The sequence below is a fragment of the Strix aluco genome, chromosome 14 (genome assembly GCF_031877795.1).
Source record: "Strix aluco isolate bStrAlu1 chromosome 14, bStrAlu1.hap1, whole genome shotgun sequence".
NCBI lineage: Eukaryota > Metazoa > Chordata > Aves > Strigiformes > Strigidae > Strix > Strix aluco.
In genome coordinates, this window is record NC_133944.1 from 15,151,919 (window position 1) to 15,174,005 (window position 22,087).

The window sequence follows — 22,087 nt, forward strand, 5'->3', positions numbered from 1 at the left end:
TAATCACATTTCTTGAGCTTCTGTGAAAAATACACAAATTAGGTCTTTATTTTTCTGTCATATGCCTGTGTTTGATTGAAGCTTAATATGAACCCACTTTTTACTGTTTCACTCTTAGATGCACGAGTATATTGAATTAATGTCCAACCAAAATGAAATTAGGTGATCTGCAATATTTAAGACATTATCTCTATCTGAAAACATAGTCATAACTTGAAATTGTTAAGTCCTCACATTCATTTAATGTATTACATAAGTATCATATTAACCAACTATAAGGGAAAGTGACAACCTGAGCTATGCACATTGTTTCAATTTCTCTTTTTCATCATCTTAACATACACTTTTTTTAAAATTTGGAGCAAGTTTTACAAAGATGCTTTCATTCATTTCACGTTTTACAATGCCAGAAATTATTAGATGATAATTATTTAAATGACAAAGGATTGTCAGGCTTGCATTACACTCTACATACAGAGTATTGTTCAAGTCTAGACTGTAAGCCTTGTGAATGGATAGACACAAGAAGTTTATTTACTATAGGAACCTTTTTATTTCCTTTCATTGGTAGTGTGTATTTGACTGTCAAAACATCACAAACTGGACAAACAATAACAAAACATCAACTGCCTGTGAGATAAAAGGCAGGGAAGAGATCAAAGTGGCACTGAGCAGGGAAATGCCACTTTCCTTTACCCTTCCGTAACAGCAAGACAAACAACAGGAAACAAAAACCAATCCCAAACCCTGAACAGATGCTGAAGGCTTGTGAAGTGCACTATAGGAGAGCTATCTGGTAGAGAAAAAAATAAACAAATTCATAGACATAGCGTCCCTTGTGGCAGAGCAGCAGAGGTCTGGAGAATCCCTAATCAGAATATAGCTGCAAGTCTACTAATGTTTATCTTAATAGGCAGCAGGAAATTTCATTTCATACTACTACTGATTTATATCCATACAGTCCCCTTTGAAACACAAATACATGTTTGCCTAGTAAAATTAACAACTCAGAGATGCTACATTAAATGTGAAGCTACAGAAATGTTAACTATACCTACAGGTACATACACACAGGTTTAGATTCGCTACTGTAAGTCATACAAAGCTGAAATCTGATTTTTTAATTTTGATTTTTGAAAGAGTCAGCATGGTTTCTTACCATTAAAAAAAATTAAGAATTTGCAGGGTAACAAAGAAAAATCATGAAATTCACTGGAAGCATACAGAGGATTTTATTTTTTTCCTGTTTACAAGCTAGCTATTATTAGCTTTATAATTAAAACTGTGCCTTCTTTCCTGTCAATTTCCAAGGCAATTCCTTGGCATTTATTTTATTGATGCCTTCAAATTATTTTGACTTCTATACCGGCATAAAATTCCTCTTATTTCCTCTAAAAGAATCTTTGAAAAGCACGATGAGAAGAGTTAGTAACTTCAATTAGATATTTAGCTTCTAAACAAATGCTTTAATTTGAGAATATCACTCAGGTGTCTTCTACACCATCTTGGTTTTTCCCTTTTAAAAACTGGATAGTATTTATAGTAAGGAACCAAGTTACAAAATCACGTTTAACTCCAAAATGATTCAATTTGATTCTTAAGTTTCCTCACATTTCTGGCCAAAATTTTGATTTATATATCCTGCCATTAGTATTTGAACAGCATCAACCAACTAAAATACACTCTTGAAATATTAGTAGTTTCTGCTGAAAACATTAATTTCTGATTCATTTACTTATGGGTAAGTAGTTCCTACTTTTTTGATTGAAATTGAGTGAACGTGACCTTCCTTTTCCTCATGTATTTTCAGCCCATTATCTCTTGATAATGGTAAGGATTTTATCATTAATATGTAGGAATTATCTACAACACCTAGGAACAGTCTCAAAATAGCTACTATAAAAAGCAAACAAATGCACTCACACAGCAACATCTGGATAGAGTTAAAAACAAAAACCCACTTATTTGGTGGTGGGGACAGTATTCAGTTTTGCCCCCAAAATACAGCAAGAAACAAAAAAAAAAAAGCAATATACTTGCAGCTGTCCTCACATCCACATATATAAACAGCCTTAGTGCTTTAAACCTCCATCTAGTTTTGAAGGTAAGCTACGTTCCAAGTTCCACTGAAGGCTGCACATATTATAACTAGTTGTCTTTGTGCACAAACTTAAATTTTTCATGTGCAGAGTCAAGTGATTCCCACTCGACTCAATACAAGATAAAACATTAATAAATTATTTTAGGTTTTGATTACATAATAGTGAACAATAACAGAAACCAGAAACTATATATGTGTTTATATGCAAATATATATATATGTAAAATGTCTTAGTAATTGTTAGCCACATTATGTCTTTCCTGATCCTTCACAGTCCTGCTCCAGGGCTGTGCTGATATGGGAGCATGGGAGGAGATCTTAGTGTGTGGGCCGTTCTCTTGGAAGGCTGCAGCAACAGGGATCATTGCAGTGCCTTACTGTTTGCAGAGGGAAGAGAAATCAGCTGCTTGCTGCCTCCTCAGCTGTTCGATTCGTTCTTGGAAGAACTCCTGACGTCTGGATTTGGCCTATGAGCTGCTACTTGAGTCCTTAGGTTATTTAGGGCTTTAGTACACAAGCATAACTAGAACCAAAGTATCTACCTCCATGTTTTATTTCTGTACATACTACAACTACCAAGAGCAAGTTTATGACCCTCTTATTATTTTGAATCAAGTTTTGAAGATTAACATAATCAGAAAAAAATCTCCCTCCTCTCCGTCCAGAAAAAAATCATCACCATCCTTAAAATGACAAAATGATGTCCCTGAAAGCCTATGGGAAAACAAATAAAGACAGACACTGCTACAATGGTGAAACCTTAAAATCAATGTTAAAGTGCTACACAAATGTGTAGCAGTCAACATCGAACAATTCACCTTAAATACTGAGAAGAGGCAGAGCAAAAGAACTCTGAACTAAGACTAGTATATCACTCATAACATGCTATTTGCAGCACTTTTAATGTTTAGGTATACACACCAATGTATACACAGTGGCAGCTAAACTGTGTACTACCTACATAACTTTATCTGGATGCTCAACAGTTTTCTACAATTTGGAACCTTCTAACCGAAGTCATCTATGCAGCAGAGCTAAATTTAATAAGGCCGAATAAATATAAGCAAGGCTTAACATCAAAGACAGACTGAAGACTTAGATCTCAGTTTTATTTTAACATATTTCGTTCCAATTAGACTTAAATATTTACTGCTTAATTTTGTACATCTCTCATCCTGTCAGTTTTAGGCTAGTTCATTTACAGTTACACAGTAGACATCCAAATGACTATTATCTTACTCCAGACATTCAGAATAATTGAATTTGCCTCTGTTTTTTTAGATTTGCTCAATTACAAGGTGTTCATCCATCCTATGTTTAAAAGAAGTTCTCTATCCAACCTTACTTCTGACAAGTGACAACTAACAATGACTTAGGAAGAGATAATTTGGTCCAATAAGAGTCCTTTCAAGTATACCTATATAAAGGATTAATACAAATACATTAATTTAAAACTGAGCATGAATACCTGGAAAACTTTCTAGAAGTGTATTATACTCAAAGTTTTTCATTCAACTGTCCATATGCAGTTGTTTATCATCTCCAAGTTTCAGTTTTTACTGTTATTTGTCAACAGTGACAGAGACATCCTATTTCCAACTTTATCATTACTTTACCAGTGAAAAACATTCCCTTTGAATAAAAGCGTAATTGAAAAAAATGGTTTCTTAGATTACATGTTTGCCATGCAAGATGACAATTGTTAGCATCTGATTTGGAAACAAATGGTTAAACAAAAATTTGTTTTGTCCAATTAGGTGGGAGAAAGATAGGTGTTTATAGACTCACATGCAGTACTTACACTTTCAATGTTACCAGAGTCAATTTAAAACCAGCATATGAAAAAGATGAATGCATTTAGAGAAGATAGGAAGTAGAGATGAACCAATTAATAACTAGTGATAAAATCGCTTTACCTATTATTATTCTATATACATACACAATTTCTAATACAGTCATACTAGAGGGAAAAAAAATTCATGTATGTATCTAGCCTGAAGAAAAATCTGTGGACTGGAATTCCAATGTGCAGGTTTTGACTCAAGTCAGAAGTTAGAAGAATTCATAATGGACAGATAAATATGTAAGAACAGACTGTGAATTTAGCATCTTCACCTGTTGAAATTTATTGAGTATCTGGGTTCAAACCCCCACCACACTTGCAACCACAAGTGGGATTCCTTTTTTTTTGTTGTTGCTGTTAAGGAATGTCTCCATGCTGTCAGAATATTATACAATGTTATTTGAAATCAAAAGGATATGGCAGGAGATGAAACAGTGTAGTCTTACAGCAGTACTGAGAATACTTGAAGCTATTAATTATTTTCCCGACTTACCTGGAAGGACAGTAAACCAACATTATTCCTAATATCATGTCTTTATTTCACTGTTTGGTAGGCACTTTTAGGGATTTGATCTGACAGTGCTTTCCTGAATTGTGATGAAAGCATATAATTGATTTTAATCATATTCACCCATTATCACATATCAGTATATTTTCAGATGAATAAAATGGTTTCTGCCTCCTTTAATTACTTTAAGTTACAGACAGCAACTAGAAGCTAGGCTTCCTAGACTATAGCCCAAATCGAGATCAAGAGTTTACAAAAACGCTTTTATCATTTAATCACAGTAATCAATCACTGAAATTAGATCTGTAGATGTAGCATGAAAGGCTTCAGAGAAAAAAAATAAACAGCTTGATCCAGAAGTGTTTAAAATCAATTAAATAAGGTTTTCATTTTAATTTGCTCTAATTTAAGAAGAGCTTTTAATTTAATTCCCACATTGTTTAATTCTTTCCACTCGGTGACCCAGTTACACATTTTAAAAGGGAAGTATTTGCTTAAGTCTCTCAGAAACAATAAATTATTATTACTCTGCAAGTGACATTTCATAGTGGGTGCAAAAAAATGTGACTTTCATTCCCATCCCAAAGTATGAAGAGTCTGTTTCTATCACTTTTCTACAAATACTGGAAATATACAGTGTTAACATGCAATGTATTTCTTAATTTTTAGTTTACTTACACCTTTTTTGCCAGACTTCCTCAGATCTCTGAACTTCCCTTTTAATAACTTGTCAAATATCTGCCAGTACCTTCAGTCCTTATGCCTTACTGATGTCTTGACTTCAACTTTGAAGTCAAGTTTCAGAATAACTTTAAGACGCACTCAATTGAATAAACAAGCAATTTCAGAAGCAAGGAGAATAAAGATAAACGTGTAACAGTAATTCATTGGATTGAGACATAGGTAACTTCTTGGGCTTTTAGAGGAGTAACTATTTACAACCTATTTAGATCTTTTACATCATATTACATTGCCACAATTATACACCAGCCAGAGGAGAGGGGCTTATTGTATCTTAAAAGATAAAATAAGATAAAATAACTTCTGAACTCCATAAATCTTCACAAAGTTCTTCTGAAGTGTACTAGCTATCAGGATACACACTAGAAGATAGCCTACAGTACAGCTCAAAACACAAGACTTGTGGGGCTTAAGAAAAACAAAGACAAGAACAACTTTACAGTTTAGATGTTATGGTATTTCCATGGAAAAAGAAAGACTTTGGTTCTAGTCTGCTCTCTAGACTGTTTACAGTTTTTATTCAATAACTGCTGAACAGAAGATGCAAACTCCCAATTGAGCAAGGCCACGGAGTAAAAAACCTGACATTGAGGGCCTGAGTGCTTTAACTTCGCCTATGGACGTTCTGGGCAGTAACTGCATCACCTCCTTCTCCTCTGCCATATCTGAATATAAACAGCTGCTGTGCTAGTTATTTTAAGGCTCAGAGGTACACAGACAGAGCTCAGCTGCTCACTGCCTTGTCTCTGAATCACATCACGTAGGCTGAATACTAGCGTGTAACTCTTCAAACTGGGTCATTCTTAGGTATGTGTCAGTATCTGAAGAGCTCTCACAAAAATGTCAGTGGGTGACTCATGTGTAGGCAACCACTAGAGGATCTGAATTGACTTCTTTGACTTCAGCATCTAAATTCTGTCTGTACACGGTTTTAAGCACCAAAGCAAACTCCTCAGTTCTTTCCCTTACTGAGTATTAATTCAAACTATGAACCTGCACCCAAGCTCATCCAGAATACCCTACAGAGGAAGATAATAAATACACCTGTAAGAGAAACTTATTTTGCCTTTTAATGCACTAGTGCAAGTATTTGTCATAGATCCCAGTACGGAAGATGTTGAGACTCGGTAAGGTATTGATTAATATACCTTTTACAAGCGATGACATGAAAAAGACAAAGAGGATAGCATTGATAATTTTACATCTCTTCAGATACTGGAAAACCCAAGTTGTGCAGCATAGACAGACCTCTAGTCAGGGCACGGCATGCTGTGCGTATCCTGTCTGTAGTGAAGTTCACTGGCATTATGGTCTCCAGAGCTCTTTGAAGTTTATCTTAGAAGTAAACAAGTCTATTCATCATTTCTACTGTCAAGGAAAAGGATGTTCACATGAACACGTGCTGCTTCACTTCAAGGTAAAGACAAGGACATGCCAGTGGTATCATCACCAGGTGCCAAGCAAGAGCTGCCTACAGGCTTCTCCGTTACGATTAGCTGGCTAAGTTTATCCTGCAGCCAAGCAGTGTGTGCGGAACAGCACAGGTGTGCACCTACTCAGGTCAGCTGTTATGTGGATCACTAACTCTTCAATGTGCAAGTCTCCCTGTAAGCATCACTACATGCCCCCTCCCACCTAACACCAGATGGTAGCAATACAAAGTATTGGGAAAGGAAGTAACAGAGAAAAAAAAAAGACAAGGAGGAGAAAGATTACACTGACAAATTTAATAGGAAAGGTTAGAAGCTGGGGGGGGAGGGAGTTAATTTCAGTTACATTTGGACAATATAAAAATCACTGGTAAGTTAGTAGGTGTATCTAAAATTCCTGTTCTCAAAAGGGGCAAAACACTATTGCATTTTTCAGCAGAGTCACCAATCAGTGTTCATCCATGTGACAGCATGGAACGGGTTCCCCAGCTCTCAGCAGCCTGGTGTTACTAGCCCACACCAAAAGCAGAAGTCAGGATTTTACAGAAGATGATTTGGGAAAGGAAAGGGAGAGATAATCAGCTCCTGTGGCCCGGGAGAAGCACCTAAAATGGTACTTTGTATTCCATTTCCCGGTGCAGTTCCCCACCAAGAGTCACAGTTTGAGCCTACACAATTATACGTTCCTATTATACATAAAGGGAAACATTTAGCAGAGATCAAAGGACTTGTTCACTTGATAAAATGAGATGCACTAAAATTAGTAATTTGTATGACTGATGATTGAACATGCATTTGATAGTCCTTAGTTCTAGGTTTACATATACTCTACCTTCCAGATGTGTTCTTTAGTATAGCAAGAGCATCTGGGTAGCCATCCATATTGTAATCTCCAATATGAAGCGTAATTGGAAATGAAATTTCCTTTGAAGGCTTTTCATTTGGATATGATACAAAGCCCCAGAGCGTGTCTTTATTTCTGAAGTCTTGCAAGACTGGAATCCACTGTAAAATAAAACAAAGAATGCTAGGTAAGGAAATCCATTTTATTTATTTAAACAACCTAATTCTATTTAAACTAGCTGATATTTCTTCACTGCATCGGGATTCTTAAACATTTAAAAATTTCCAAAGAGGAAATAAGGATTATTCCCTAACTCTGTCACCAAATGAAAAAATTAATTTGAAGTCTTTTCTTTTTCCAAAACAGAAAAAAATAGGTGAAGTTATACAAATAAAGGACCTGTGTTTTGGAATGTGTCCAGTGTACCGACATATTCAGGAACAACTTCACTGAAATTCAGGCTTGCCTGGAATCCATACTAATCCTTAAGTGTAGGTAAAACCAAACCATCAGGGCCTTGACATCCTGAGTCCCTTTGTTTTTCTTGGAATTACAAGCAATAGGCAGCATTAAAGCTGGAGGAGGGATACCCCCTCGTTAAATTTGTGCGCAACATCAAATTGGGGGATACTATCAATATGCTTCAGGACAGGATGGCAGGGGACAGGTGACCTAGAAAGGCAAGAATGGACAGAGAACCTTGTAACAATCAGCAAAGACAGTCTTGCACAGGGGAGTAAACCCCTGCAATGGTACAGGCTGGAGACTGACCGGCTGTGTAGCAGCTCTCCTAAAAGAGATGTGTGGGTCCTGGTGAATACTAAGCTAAAGCTGCGTGTAGCAGCTATGACAGCAAAACAGCATGCTGCACTCCAACTGCTGCCTCTGCTCCTGCTGACTGAGGCAAGGGATTATTTCTCTTTATTCAGCACTTGTTAGTCTCCATCCGGATTCTGTGTCCAGTTTTGTGCCCCACGGTTCAAGAAAGAATATTGAGTGTGTTTAGTAAAAGGTCACCAAGACGGTCAGGCATGGAATATTTACTCAAAGGACAGGCTGAGGGCACAGGCCCTGTTCAGCCTGGTGAACAGAAGATTTAGGGGGTGCCTAATAGCAGCCTTCCAATACCTGCAAGGAGATAACTGAGAAGATGGAGCCAGGCTCTCTACTGAGATACATGGCAGAAGAACAAGAGACAATGGTCACAGACTGACACAAGGGAGGTTCCAACTAGAGATAAACCAGCAAAATTAAACTAGAAAAGAGGCCCTGAGAAGCTGCAGAATTTTTGTCCTTGGGGGTTTTCAAAGTTTGACTGGTCAAACAACATGGTCTGAATTCAGTGTTGCCCCTGCTTAAAGCTGGATCTCCTAAGGTTCACTTCAGTTTGAATGATACTATTATTCACAGATATTTAGAAGTTCAAGAGCTTCTATCTCCCCAGCAGCACCAGATACTGAACTGTTTGATAAGAAATGAAGATTACAGTATCAAACTGAAAGTACAGAAGAGATGCAAAGTATAATTTCTCCTGGACAAGAAGTATGTATCTCCACTTACTTTCCACAAAGTGCTGCAGAGGTGCTAAACAGGAATTGAACTTAATTAAAATCAAAGTAATTTCACAAGTTGGTATGAAGCTGAAGTACCAGGGTTAACATTTCAACTCTACAGAAAAATTCAGCGCTGTTTTTAAAGCCAGAATTTATTTTATTTGTCAACTAACTGACAATGACTTCAAAAGGACAGAAGGGTGCCATTTTAAAGGATCACTACACCAACATCAAAAGCACTTAACAGCATCTTAAATGTCTCTCATCCAAGCCTTAATTTAGCTATTTCAGGAACCAGAATAAGATCCCTGACAGCATCATTTCCTGCTGTGGAGAGACTCCCTCACTAACACAATCCAGTAAGCAACAACATTCTTGCCACATGGCAACTGCATGTGACACTTGGACTGGTCCCTTGAGATTACATACAACCACACGCATATTAGAGAAGCCCCCCAAACCATTAGGAAAGTGCATTAAGGTCAACTTTGTTTGGATATCACAGATGGCTTAGAAACCTGGAAGAGTTCCGCCAGACACTGCATTTACTTAGTGCTTGTCTGCCTGTGCAAGTGACAACATTTGAACTGCAATGATGATCTACAACACTCTTAGTGAAAACTCAAGGCTGAAATTAAACATACTTTGACCCTCACCACCCACCACCCCCACCCTCCACCTCATGTATGCCTATTTAGTTACTGTTAGCTGCTGAAGGTTTGCAAAAACCTCAGAACATAAGAAAAAGACTCTTAACCTGATGGAAATTTTTTAAAGGGTTAGATTTCTTAGCACTTATTTGTCACACAGAAGACAGATGAAACAATATTATTGCAAAATACTGTAATTTTGAAAAACACTGATTGAAATCAGAACCATGAAATGTAATATAGTTTTTACTTTACGTGGTATCATTCACAGTCATTGCAATGAAATCCAATTATATCCATCACATACTTTCTAAATGTTCCCATGTATGGGAACATTATTTTAAAGAAACAAAATTAAAAATGAATTTTTAGGCACAAATCTGAATTTGTCTTCTGTTTTTACTCTGAGTCATAGAAAGCAATTTTCCACTCATAAGGTCTACAATGAAATGCAGAGATATAAACCAATAGGTGAGCAAACCAGAAACATCACCTACTGCTACCAAGCAGCATCACTGTGCATGCTGCAGAGCAAGATTCATCCATCCCACTGAAGCAGTTGTGGGACTTTATAGCAGCAGTTGCAGAACATTTCAAAAACATCAGTCTTGTTCGATGTGTAACTAGAGCACATTCTAGCACCACACGTAACTTACTCTGACAGTTTAGCTTCAGAGTAATCCACACTTTTGGTGAAACTCATTCTGTATATTTCTATTATAAACAGCAGTATTGTGTAACGTAATGCAAAATTAATTGCTCATATGCCTCAGGACATATATTTCAGTACAGAAGGCAAAAAATGAAAATATGTTTGTCAATAATATAAATCTTCTTTTGCATTTGATAGTCCAGACAATTCCTTTAAGCTTCATGTTTGCTGTTACTATTTTAATAGGAAAAAGACTAAACCGATTTTTTTTCCCTTTCACTCTAAGATAGAAATAGGTGGGTATAATGAGGACACACAAAGCTATATTTTGCAGTTTTCTGATCATATGATTTCTGTTACCTAGCTCAAATGAAAAGACAGATTGAAAAATGGAATGAGTGTACCTAAAGGAAAATTTAAACCAACACATAAAATTCAGTCAAAGAAAACAAAGATTACTACTTCTCTTTCTGTTAAATTCCATTGCATAGCACCACTAATATAATTAATTAAAATGTTTATATAGATATTTTTACTCCTTCAGTTAATGATTTTTGTAGGCTAAAATAAGAAAAATATCTTTAAGTGCTTGAAAATTTGTTTTCAAACTATGGCCAGAAACCTATGAAGCACAAAAAACCCATCCAGCCAGCTGCCCACTTCCAGGCCACCTAACACAGGCAGGGAGCCAGCTGTGAGCCAGAAAGCATTTGTAAACTGGTAGCCCATTCTTGGCCAATACCTTTTCTGGAAATGCCAGAGTTTCTTCTCCTTTGTATGACAAACACTATCCCATCCTACAGAAAGATAAACATCAAGAGTGGCCTGAAAGAACTGGCCACAGCAACAGAAGTCCTTTTCCCTGGGGGCTCTCCCTCTGCTGTACACATGCATTGTAGTTCAGCTGCACATAAAACATTAAATCCCATGATTTCAGGATGCATTAGGCTTTTAGTGTGTACGAAAGACACCTGAATTCCATATACAGTTGAGCAGTCACTATTGCATAAAAATAAACTAAGTAAATTGCCTATACATTACACCAATAACGTATGGTGTTCAAAGCCCAGAAGAAAACAATCCCCAGCATTGATTTAGCAACATAGAAAAAAGTAACCAAAGCAATGAGTCTTATTTTCGATGCTGGAATATGGCTCACAGTCCCATAGCTGCTTTGAGAAAGACAAGCAACTTAGAAACGATGAGAGGATCTTGTAGAATCTGACATTTATGAAAATTTCAGCAGCTGCAATCCCCTCCCCCCTTTAAACTGTTATAGAAGAATGAGGAAAAACTTCTAACACTGACCAACCGCAGCTGATAATCAATGCTGTCACATACCTCTCTAGCCTAGAGAATGACACCACAAAGACCTGTGGTTTGTTGTAGGATGCACCCCTGGGTTCTACTTCAGAGCTGCTAGATTTATAAGAGGAATAAAGCTATAACCTTTCTATTGTACAGAGGAAGGCTGTAAGAATCATCAAGCCCACAAAGAAACTCTCGAATGAAGGGACTGAAATAATACCTTTTGCCTCAGGAAACAAATGAAAAATCATACTGAATAGTTGGCAAAATTAAAAGAAAGATCAGTCATCTCTAAGAACATCATAATATCTGGAGTTGCTACAGTAAAGAGTACCAGGGATTTTAAAACATTTTTCAGGGAGAACTAAGTCTAATTTTCAGATGACATATCTAAATCAGCTAGCAGATTAGTCTGTAGCTATTGCAGGTGAATTTAAAGACAACTGAGGTATCCTAACACCTGCCACTATCTGAAATGGTGTATGGGATTCTACTTCAGATCTGACAGCAATTCTTCTGTTGCTATGGAAACATTCACATTCTTTTAAAATTTTAAGTAGGTCTGTATCTCCTTAAGTCACTCATATGTATTTTGTTGGCCTTTACTTTTGCTCCGTAATCCAAAAGAAGAAAATTTATCTGAGATGTTTTTAATACTTATGAAGATTAAATCATTAAATAAACTAAAACCTATGGTGAAAGATCATCCTTGAAATAATTCTCATAAGATCTGCTTGGCTTTCCAGTAGCCATCCAGCTGTGCCAAGACATAATGAGAAATATACTGTAGACTGAGAGACATCAAACAAGATCTTACCAGAACGACATGCCATTGCATGCCTCTTCATGCCATGATTTTTAGAATCAGAAATTCTACAGATTTCTGTATTTCTGATTGTTATGCGCATTTCATCCCAATGCATCATATGCTATCATGGAACTGCATTAACTGTTTTTCATTTGGTTTCAGCAAATGTTACAAACAACAAGCAGGAAGGACAGAACCAGGTCCAGTTACCTGAGGCAAAATATTTTTTTGTAAAAGAGTCATCTAATTTGCATTCTTTCAGATCAGAGATCAGTAAATTTCTTAAAAAAAAAATCTGAAAAAGCAGAATTCTTCACTACACTCTTAACTAAAAAAAACCCTCCAAAACCCTACAGCAAAGCCTGAACAGAGATAATGGATATACAGCATCTCTTGTTTTTTGGTAACAGATTTGCACTCTCTCAGTTTCCCATAAATTTCTTGCAATTACCTACCCATTCCACAAGTGATACCATACCCTTGTTGAAACACATTCTGCACCACAAGGGCTCATTATTATTTTCCTCAAATTGTAAAGTGAATAAATAAACAAGAAGAATTGATCCCAGCCTGTTGCCACAAAATTTATATTTATAATTTCTCATGAAGATTAACTTTAGTTAAAGCTTGGAAGCTGGCTCATCTGATCTCATAATGACCAAATTCAGTGAAATTAAAACATTTCACTTCCAAATTAATATAGGAAGTAACACGTTTGAATAGATTTCTACCTGTAGGAAATATGCAACACATGGGAAAAACCACAGACATATGAATGAAGACACGGATATTTTCCACTGTTTCAGAATGGGAAAGATAAAATGCTTGAGAAGAAAAAGCTCCATCACCTCTAAGTGAGTCTAACAGAGAAAGAAACGAGTATTCTAGATATAATTCTTTAAAAAGGCTGGCCAGAACAAGTAATTATTGCATGCCATTTGATACTGTCATTTTTAATTAAAAAGTCATTCTAAAAATACGCAGGGAAAATTGCTTTAAAGTTTCTAGGTAACTCTTTCTACTTTTTAATACTTTTGTCTAGCAGGATGAGAACTTGTTGGATTCTTCACTTTTTTAAAATAAAGTGACAATATTTGGCTGCTAGTTTTTAACTCAAATGTCATTATCTTGGAAATTATTTTAAGATTTAAACTACACAATGAAATTGCTAAATTCATTATAAAAATTAAATATACTGATGAACATCAAAAGTGATATGTTAAAAATCTGATGTATTTGTAATTAAATAGTTGACCACTATCAAAAAAATGAAATAATGAAGGAACAGAAAAACTGTCTAGGTGCAATGTTACTTCAGCACAGGTTACAACAAAAGACTACTTTGGAAAAATTCTGTTATTATGCAAATTGACCCACACCTTTTTCTGCTACTCCTCCATCACTTCCTTCTAGAAACATACTACAAACAACCATAATATAAAACTCTTCTCTAGCACATTGCTCAGTCAACCACTACTCTCAAGTAACAGCTCTGTATCTCTCAGTGGTACATGCTATTTGTGTGTGGTTGGTTTTCCACAACAAAGTTACTTTAATTGAGAATATTTGTCTCAAATTTACTTGAGCAGAAAAACTCAAATGTCTTTTACTTCTTATATTATCAAGGAACTACATTTAGAGCTAAGGAGCAGTTGTCTTTTGACATAAGAGCACCCCAACTACTCAACAGTGAAATGTAAGCAGCCGTTAGAGCAATATAATCAGTGTAACATGCTTATCAAAAGTCTGTGCTCTCCCCTTTGACCAGAAAGCAATGCAAGTATCAGGAAATGAGCATCCACTTGCTTTATACAAAGGCTGCGACATGTACCTTGAACTCTGCTGTAACACCATGTATCCAGCAACACTACAATCCATTGTCTCTCGTCTGTGTTCACAGGGAATTAATGTAAAAAAACCACAAACCACCAAACACAGTGCATTTCTAAGAACAGAGATGCCAGGATTAGAAGGCTGAAACAGGTACATTACCAAATCCAAAGTTACTTACTCTTTCTTACACTGATGGTATATTCCATTCTAGTTATACTTCCTTAACTGACTGGTAACTGCACGCTTTCCTTGCCAATACAGAGTGATTTTCTTGCTAGTAGGAAAGTATGCTTTAACCTGTGTTCTAGAAATTCTAATTCATTTAAATGACAGAATCTACACTATAAACTTGGGCTGCAGACTGTAACAAGAAGCACCTTATCCAAGTACGTACTGTTCCTTAAGCAAACAGCACATTCACCTATAAATTCTGAAATATAGGTCAGAGAGGGTGGTGCTTACACAAAAAAATTCTACTTTTAATTTGTCAGTAAAGGAATAATCACTAATTCATAACCTGATTAGAAACATGTATGGCATACATTGTAAATTTCTGTGCGTACAGTGGGTTTTGCTGTCAACTATAAGCAAGTACTTTGTAGGTCACCTCGGTCTTTAGGTTCACATTGCTAAATATGATTTTAGTAAGAACATTTATTAAGGCATCAAACAAACGTTAGGTTAATTTATTGTAAGATGTAACTTTATTATCAAGCGGGGAACTGTAAATACTTAAAACAGATTAGTACACACTTTAAAATAAATGAATATATAGTAATCTATAATACGAATTATGACCATGTCTCTCAAAACAAGTAGTGTCATGAACAAACGAAGCTGAAATAGTTTAATAGAAACCCAGTCTTGAAGATACATAGCCTAAGTAAGTCTTCATATACCTTACAGAAATTTACTTAATAATTAAAACCAGTAGAAATAAGGCACAAGAGGTGTGGGCTGGTTCAACTTGATATGTGTGTGTGTATATATATATATATATATTTTTTTTTAATATATATATTTACTATAACTCTCTAACTTAAACTGAAGAAGCTTATTTGAATTAATTAGATCTGTTTCCAACTCTTAACACAAACCACCTTTTTCTCCTTGTGCTAGGGAAGCTATGGTGCTTAGAATGCAGTGTTTTGAAATCAAGAAAGTGACTGATGAGAAACATTCATGATTTTCTTGAGTAGAATTATCCATTATATACAACTTTAGATCTGCAGCCTTCTCCACCTAACCTATATTTTTTTAGATAGGTAATAAATAAGTAAATAAATAGAAGTATCTTATATGCAATAATTACAAATGAAGAAGTTTCACTTTTTTTTCCTGAGAAATCACTTTCCTCTTTCATACTATTTCATAAAGCACGGTATTTTCCTTTGTCTTTGCAATTCCAAACTCACAATACCTGGTTCAATCCTAGCTTAGTTAAGTAGATGGCACTTTTTTGACATTTTTTATCTTCACACACTGGCAATAAGTGTTCACTTTGTCCGTCCCCATCTGTCAAAGAGAAAAAAAAAAAAAGACTGTCAGGTTTGTATTTGGAAAATCAAAACCCCTGTTTGCAAGAGATAATTAGCTGTGAATATATATTTTTTTTTTTAAATGTGAAAAATTACATGAAATGAACTAGACCTATTCAAAATTCTTAACCTAATAATCTAATTTGGGTCTTTGTTTCAAGATTGTCTTTGTTGATGTTTTTTAATCTTAACCCATAATACATAGAAAGTTTAAAATTTTATTTCTGATAATGTGATATATTTAGAAGAGTAAGTGCTTCGCAATTTATTCAATCCCTGTGTTTCGTTGGGAAGAAAATTACCTTTAGTGTAAATCAACTATCACAAGTCTACCATACAAAGTTATTTAATTTTTTGAACTAGTTTTAAACGCTTGTACTGTCAGCAAGACTTTAGAGTTATGAGTTCACATGTAATATGTTAATCTATAGCATAAGTTAAAAGAACAACACTAGAAAGTTGACTAACACAATGGCTAATACATTCCAGGCTTACAGAATTAGACAAATCTGAGTAATTTACAGTTTTTCAAAAACATTCTTCAACTGCCTTTAATCCATGTATTTACAAAACCTTTAGTAGAATAATGACCTTTTAATGTTTAAACAAGCAATGTCTATTTGCATCTAGAATTCTGACACATAGAGCATACAATGGGAGAAGAAGAAAAAAAAAAAATCAATTTAGTGCTTATTATCTACTCCAGGAGAAATCCCTATGTTCACATTTTGACCTTGCAGCCCTGCCTAGCATATTCAGAAGTACCCTGCCTTCCTACTAAGAGAGTGGCCACCACAAGTCACCTTCTATGGGCTGAGAAGGAAAAACAGAGAAGTGGTTGAATGTAAGCAGCCAAAAAGCAGCAGCTAGAATTGCTGTATTAATGACTACTGCTACAAGTCCTGATTACAACTAAACTTGACTTGCTAGAGAGACAGTATGGCCCAGCTCAGGAAAATTTCAGGGAATCTGCTTTTCCAGGCTATGAAATCAAAGCTCATACTGTAATAATAATAAACCCCCCCCCCATATTTTCAAATTGCCCCTTAGCCCATATAGTTGTGAGGAGCTTGGTGGATTTTAGGTGGATTTTGTAAAGTTGCTTGATGAAATCTTCTTAGTTAATATGTAAAACCTAGATTGTCTGTCAAAGTCACTGAATCCTGTACTCATTTTCCAATATACTACTGACCACAGCCTAAATGTTCCATCATATTTTACCCATACTATAAAAAAACCCCAACTTTCTCAGCCTGCCAAACTGTATTTCTATGAAGCTGAACCTCCTTTTAGTGTATATCTATCTATATCTGTGCATAGTTAAGTTTTTTAGGTCCCTCCCTTATTACATAAGGAAGTTGGGGAATGGAAAGTAAGGTTATAAGGGGGAGGAGGAGTGATGAAAATACCAGACTTCCCCATATATCTCCAAGTTATAAAGCCAAACAGTCACCTTTAGTGGCTTCCTACATCCCATCTGCCTCATGAATTATTTTAACCTCACCACTAAACCCCTCCCAAATCATCACAGCAGCTCTGTTATAAAGGATAGACAATTTAGGATGCTGAGTAGCTTAGGTGATGGAAATCCAGTATGTTTGCATCTGAAGAGAAGGGAGAGGAAATTACCACTCAACAGAGAAATTAACATAGCAACTATTGAATTTGGCCAGTCTGAAATCAGCACCAACTTTTGAAGCTGTCTGTTTTTCTTCTGCATCATTCAAGAACAATTAAAATGTTACTCACTTCAATTTTTGTTTACATGAACTAGAATAAAATACTGTTTAGACTGCAGGCTTTTTCAAAACTTAAAATGGGAGAAGCTGTTTAACTTGTGAATTATAAACTATGGAAATAATGATGGGTTTGCTAGAACAGAATTAAGTTGCAGAGATGTGTTTTGTGAATATAAAATTTAAATTAAGCCCTAATCTTTTAATCACATTTCTACAGAAGTTTCAGTCTGAAGTAATTTTAGAAGATTTTCAATAACACATAAGGACAAAGAACCGTCAAATACTAACTCTTTTCTTGCTCTTTCTTAGAAAGGGACAAAGACAAAGATGTTGTCATTTTAAATTATGCTATGGAGCAGAGGAGAATATAAAATGTTTGATTCTGCTTAAATTGCAAACATTCATCTTGGTATGCTGATAACTCAGCCTGATAGTCTTGGTAATTAATGTTCAGTAATACTGCAGTATATTGACAAAACCAACCTACATAACTTTGAAGAATAATGAAACTATAGGGCAGTAAGAAGGATGGAACTTTCACATTAATTATATATGAAGCCATCACCTTACAGATGCAAGTGTTCTAGATAAATAGCAAGTTTAAGAGTAGATCTGATTAAAGTAATTCAGTACAACCAAAGAATGAATAGAAAGTAAATACACATCAAACAACATATCTTTGTCCCTGCAGCCGAAAATAGTATGACACATATTCCATATTAGAAGGACACAGTTTCCCCAACTCCTTTGACCAAAACCTACAGGTCCATTCATGTAACTTTTATTACAGGCTCATGTTTTCAGTTGCAATTTCTCTTCAATTCTGTGTATCATATATTTAAGAATCCAATAGTTAAAAAATAAATTTGTAAGGTAAGAGAAAAATCTGTTGGAAATTTATAGCAAGTTTTAAGAAAAAACTTTATTTTAAAAATATATTTTGTCAAGAAAACTCCTGAGGATGAGGAGTCCAAGGGCCCATTCTTAAGCTCACCTAGATCTCAAATTATTGCTGTATCCTCCCTCCGAAAGTTCTTCAGGTAGAGATATCCATCTTATGAATACTGGACTGTTTTTATATATGTATTTTTTAAAAAAATTTTTTTTTTTTAAAACTCGGTGCTCAGCTGAATTTAAAGGTATCAAAGAAATGAGATATAAACATTAGTCCAATAAGTTAGCATAATTACATTTGTTAGCATAATTGCATTTGTTCAAGTGAAGCAACAATGAGAATGTAACTGGAAACAGGACTTCAGTGAACCAAGAATATCTTCTGAGTGTGTAATTTAAGAAAACCCGCAATTAATACTGTATTAGTTAAATACTGTATTACAGAAAAGTAGCAATCAAAAGAAGGAAAGCCCAACATTCTTCATTTCTATCATACTATTATTTTTTATTTCTTCTCCAGTTTTTATTTCTAATGCACATGTTATGATGCACAGATCCATTTTTTACTAATGAGGTTATTTGATCAAAAGGAATTTGATGAAGAAAAATCAGTTTGTCAAAAATGGTAACACACATTTTACAAATCCACTGCAGCAGTTATCGTTTTTGACAAAAATAAAAAAGAAAAGGGTAAAACCCACCCAGCATATTGGCTAAAAGTGTAGAATAATTTTTTAAACTAAAATCTTGCATCAATCTTTGTTCAAAAAGCCCAATGAGAAAAAAAAACACTCCCCAAAAACCCAGGCCTAAGCACAAAGCTAAAGCAGGATGTTTCACTATCCACTGCCATTTTAAACTGTCCCCATCTGTAACAGCTTGAAATACAATGTTTCCTGTATTTCTGAAGCTTCTTTAAGGGCACTATGGGAAACAAGAAAATTGACAGAGCAGCTTTTCCAGTTTTGAAAGAAAATAATTTATTCTCTAATCCTTATGTGGTTCCCACCTTGGATGCACCCACTGAAATACAAACCTTTGGCACAACTCTACGGATTTTGAAGACCACAAAAAAACCCCCAGCAGTTGTTCACAGAATTGTTCAATCTCAGTAACAACAAATTTACTGTGGACCTACAATGCTAACTCTTCTCATTTTCATGTTTGCTTTCAATCTCAGTTTAAATAAAAATCCTTCAATTTTAAACTCTACTCTTGAATTTAAATTCCTCCACAAAGGAGGAGGAGGACAGAAATTAAAAAGGAGTATCATTAGCATATTTGCTCTAGTGCAATTAGGTGTTCATAGGTGACAAAATGTGCATTGGTGACAAAGGATGGATGAACCCATCAGAGCAGCTGAAATAAGCTGCACTAGTTTCAGGTTTTAAAAAAAATACCTTGCATAACATGTCTTTAAGAATGTACTTCAGTCTAGGTCTACCTAAGAAATCTATTTCTGGAGATCCTCTGTTGTCTTCAACTCACCTCCTAGGGTCTACTAGTCTATCCTTCTATTACTGTACAGGTTTTAAATCTCAGTCCAAATTGCTGGAAATCTCAAAGTTTTTGAGATTTCAGTGTAAATCACTTGTAATTTCAGTGTAATTTGTAGCACTACATGTGGCTAAGCATACGCTAGACTCCAACATGTACTTTGCTAGCACCACAAACTTGAAGCATGTTTGATGTACAAATAAAAACTCAACTGTTAGCTAGCATGTTCTCAACACACGACTCTGGCTTGACTGTAATACTAAAGAACTACATGGTTAATGATCAAGTTTTATAGGCAGTGGAAGAGGCTAGAAGAAGAACAGTTCCACATTCTCATCAGCTGCAAATCTGTACTTATGTCAAAATATGTAAAGACAAAATTAGCAGTCTTATGCCATCTAGGAATCATGTGAGAATCATTACTTACAACTGCCTGTTCACTGTATTTCAAAGAAAAGCCACAGATACAAAGCCTTCTTTCCAACATTTTGCCCATGTTTGCAATGTGCTAGTAATCCAGTCAGGAACAAGAGTAACCCAAAAGACACAGATTGTGCAGATCACTGGGAGCACACCTCATACAGAGAGATTGTATGAGAAAAATTACTTGCAGCTGAAGCTTTAACACTGATCGTGAACATTCACACTTGCAAAAAACATCGCTCAAATCTTTTCAATCTATTCTAAAAGTAAAATTGAGTGGGAGAAAGCAGAAAAAACCTTGTAAATCAGATTAAAAATGACAGTGTTATTAAAAAGTGTTATACGTTCAAAATGCAATGCTAATATATCGTAGCATAAGCACACGTTTTAAAACAAATGCACAAATAGCAAACGGCATCTCAGTGGTTACTCCGAGTTTCACTGACCCTGAGGACCCAGCATCTCACTGAATTGTGCATTTACATGTAGACATTGTGCTGTCTGCTAATTCATAATGGTGATACTAGAGTTTGCATAGTTTCAGCTCTGACAGTTAAGAAATTGCTGTAGCAGTCTATTAGATTTCAGCCCTTTCAATCTGAACCAATTGGATTACCATCTCACATTGGCAAAGACCTTTTGTGATGGGGGCGAAAAAAAAAAAAAAAGGAACTCGATCAATTAAAGAGAAATATACATAAAGTACCTGGGCTGAATAGGCAAACAGGTAGCAGGCCCTACAATAAAGGACAGAACATAACCCTCTACTACCAAATTGATTTTTTTAAAAGACTGATAGTGAATTATGAAGTTTTCATACTTTAAGGAAAAAAGTTAAATACATAAAGAACTTCTTCCCAAACCAAGATGTATCAGAGATATGCTTTTAAAGCAAAAATGCATATAATTTACTTAGGAGAAGTAAACAGAGGCAAAACCCACTCAATCCGAATTTTCAAATTCCTTTAAAAACAGAAAAAGGTGTCAGAAAAGTGGTATTTTGCAACCAAGTTCAAGGGTTATTACATTCATTGCACACACTTGTACAATGTACTTTCCAACACGGGCTCTGAAAGAAAACAGGGACCTGGGGAAATGACAAGTACCGTGATCACTCAATTCAAAACTGTTTTGTAATACAGCAAGAAAAAGTTGTAGCTCTGAAGAGCAAAACAGCTTTTGGTGGGCGTATGATTCCAAATCTTTTTATTTTCAACAGCTGTGTAGTTCTGTTGCAGTGTAATCTAACTTCTGCTCCCTTAAAAATAAAACTTGAATCACCTTTTTTTTCAGGTGATAGACTGATTATTATAACTTATTACAGTTGTGTTAAATAAAAATAAATTGTTTTCTGGCAAATAGAAATAACCTAACTACACAGGCTAAGACAGTGAGAAGAGTCTAGCTTTCATAATTCTGAACCCGATGCCACATAAAAGCGAGACACTTCATATACCACAAAGTCCTTATGCCTTGAGAGCCTACTGTTCTCTCTTGAGAATACACATTCTAAACTAGCCATGTTATTACACACCTTCTGTCACTGCAGTTTTCCCAGTTCTCTTCAAAAAGGTGAGAAAAAAATTGTCCTCCACACAGTACACTAAAAGCAAGGAAGTTTTTCTCAATTAAGTATAAGGCACCTCTTGTTTAATGCAATACATCCTAATGAAGCCTGATATGCTTTTAGGCTTCACCATACATATAGTTCTCTCACATCTTTCC

At 35.5% G+C, this 22,087-nt stretch overlaps 1 protein-coding gene across 3 annotated transcripts in view; it reads right to left on the reverse strand.

The window, feature by feature from the left end:
• Window positions 1–22,087, reverse strand: part of ITFG1 (integrin alpha FG-GAP repeat containing 1) — an 85,644-nt gene that overhangs the window by 28,039 nt on the left and 35,518 nt on the right. For all 3 annotated transcript variants that reach the window (XM_074839189.1, XM_074839191.1, XM_074839190.1), the window contains exons 9-10: window positions 15,692–15,786; window positions 7,456–7,628 (exon numbers count right to left, since the gene is read on the reverse strand). In XM_074839189.1, coding sequence (XP_074695290.1) covers window positions 7,456–7,628; window positions 15,692–15,786 — 268 coding nt within the window. The remainder of the gene's footprint in view (window positions 1–7,455; window positions 7,629–15,691; window positions 15,787–22,087) is intronic.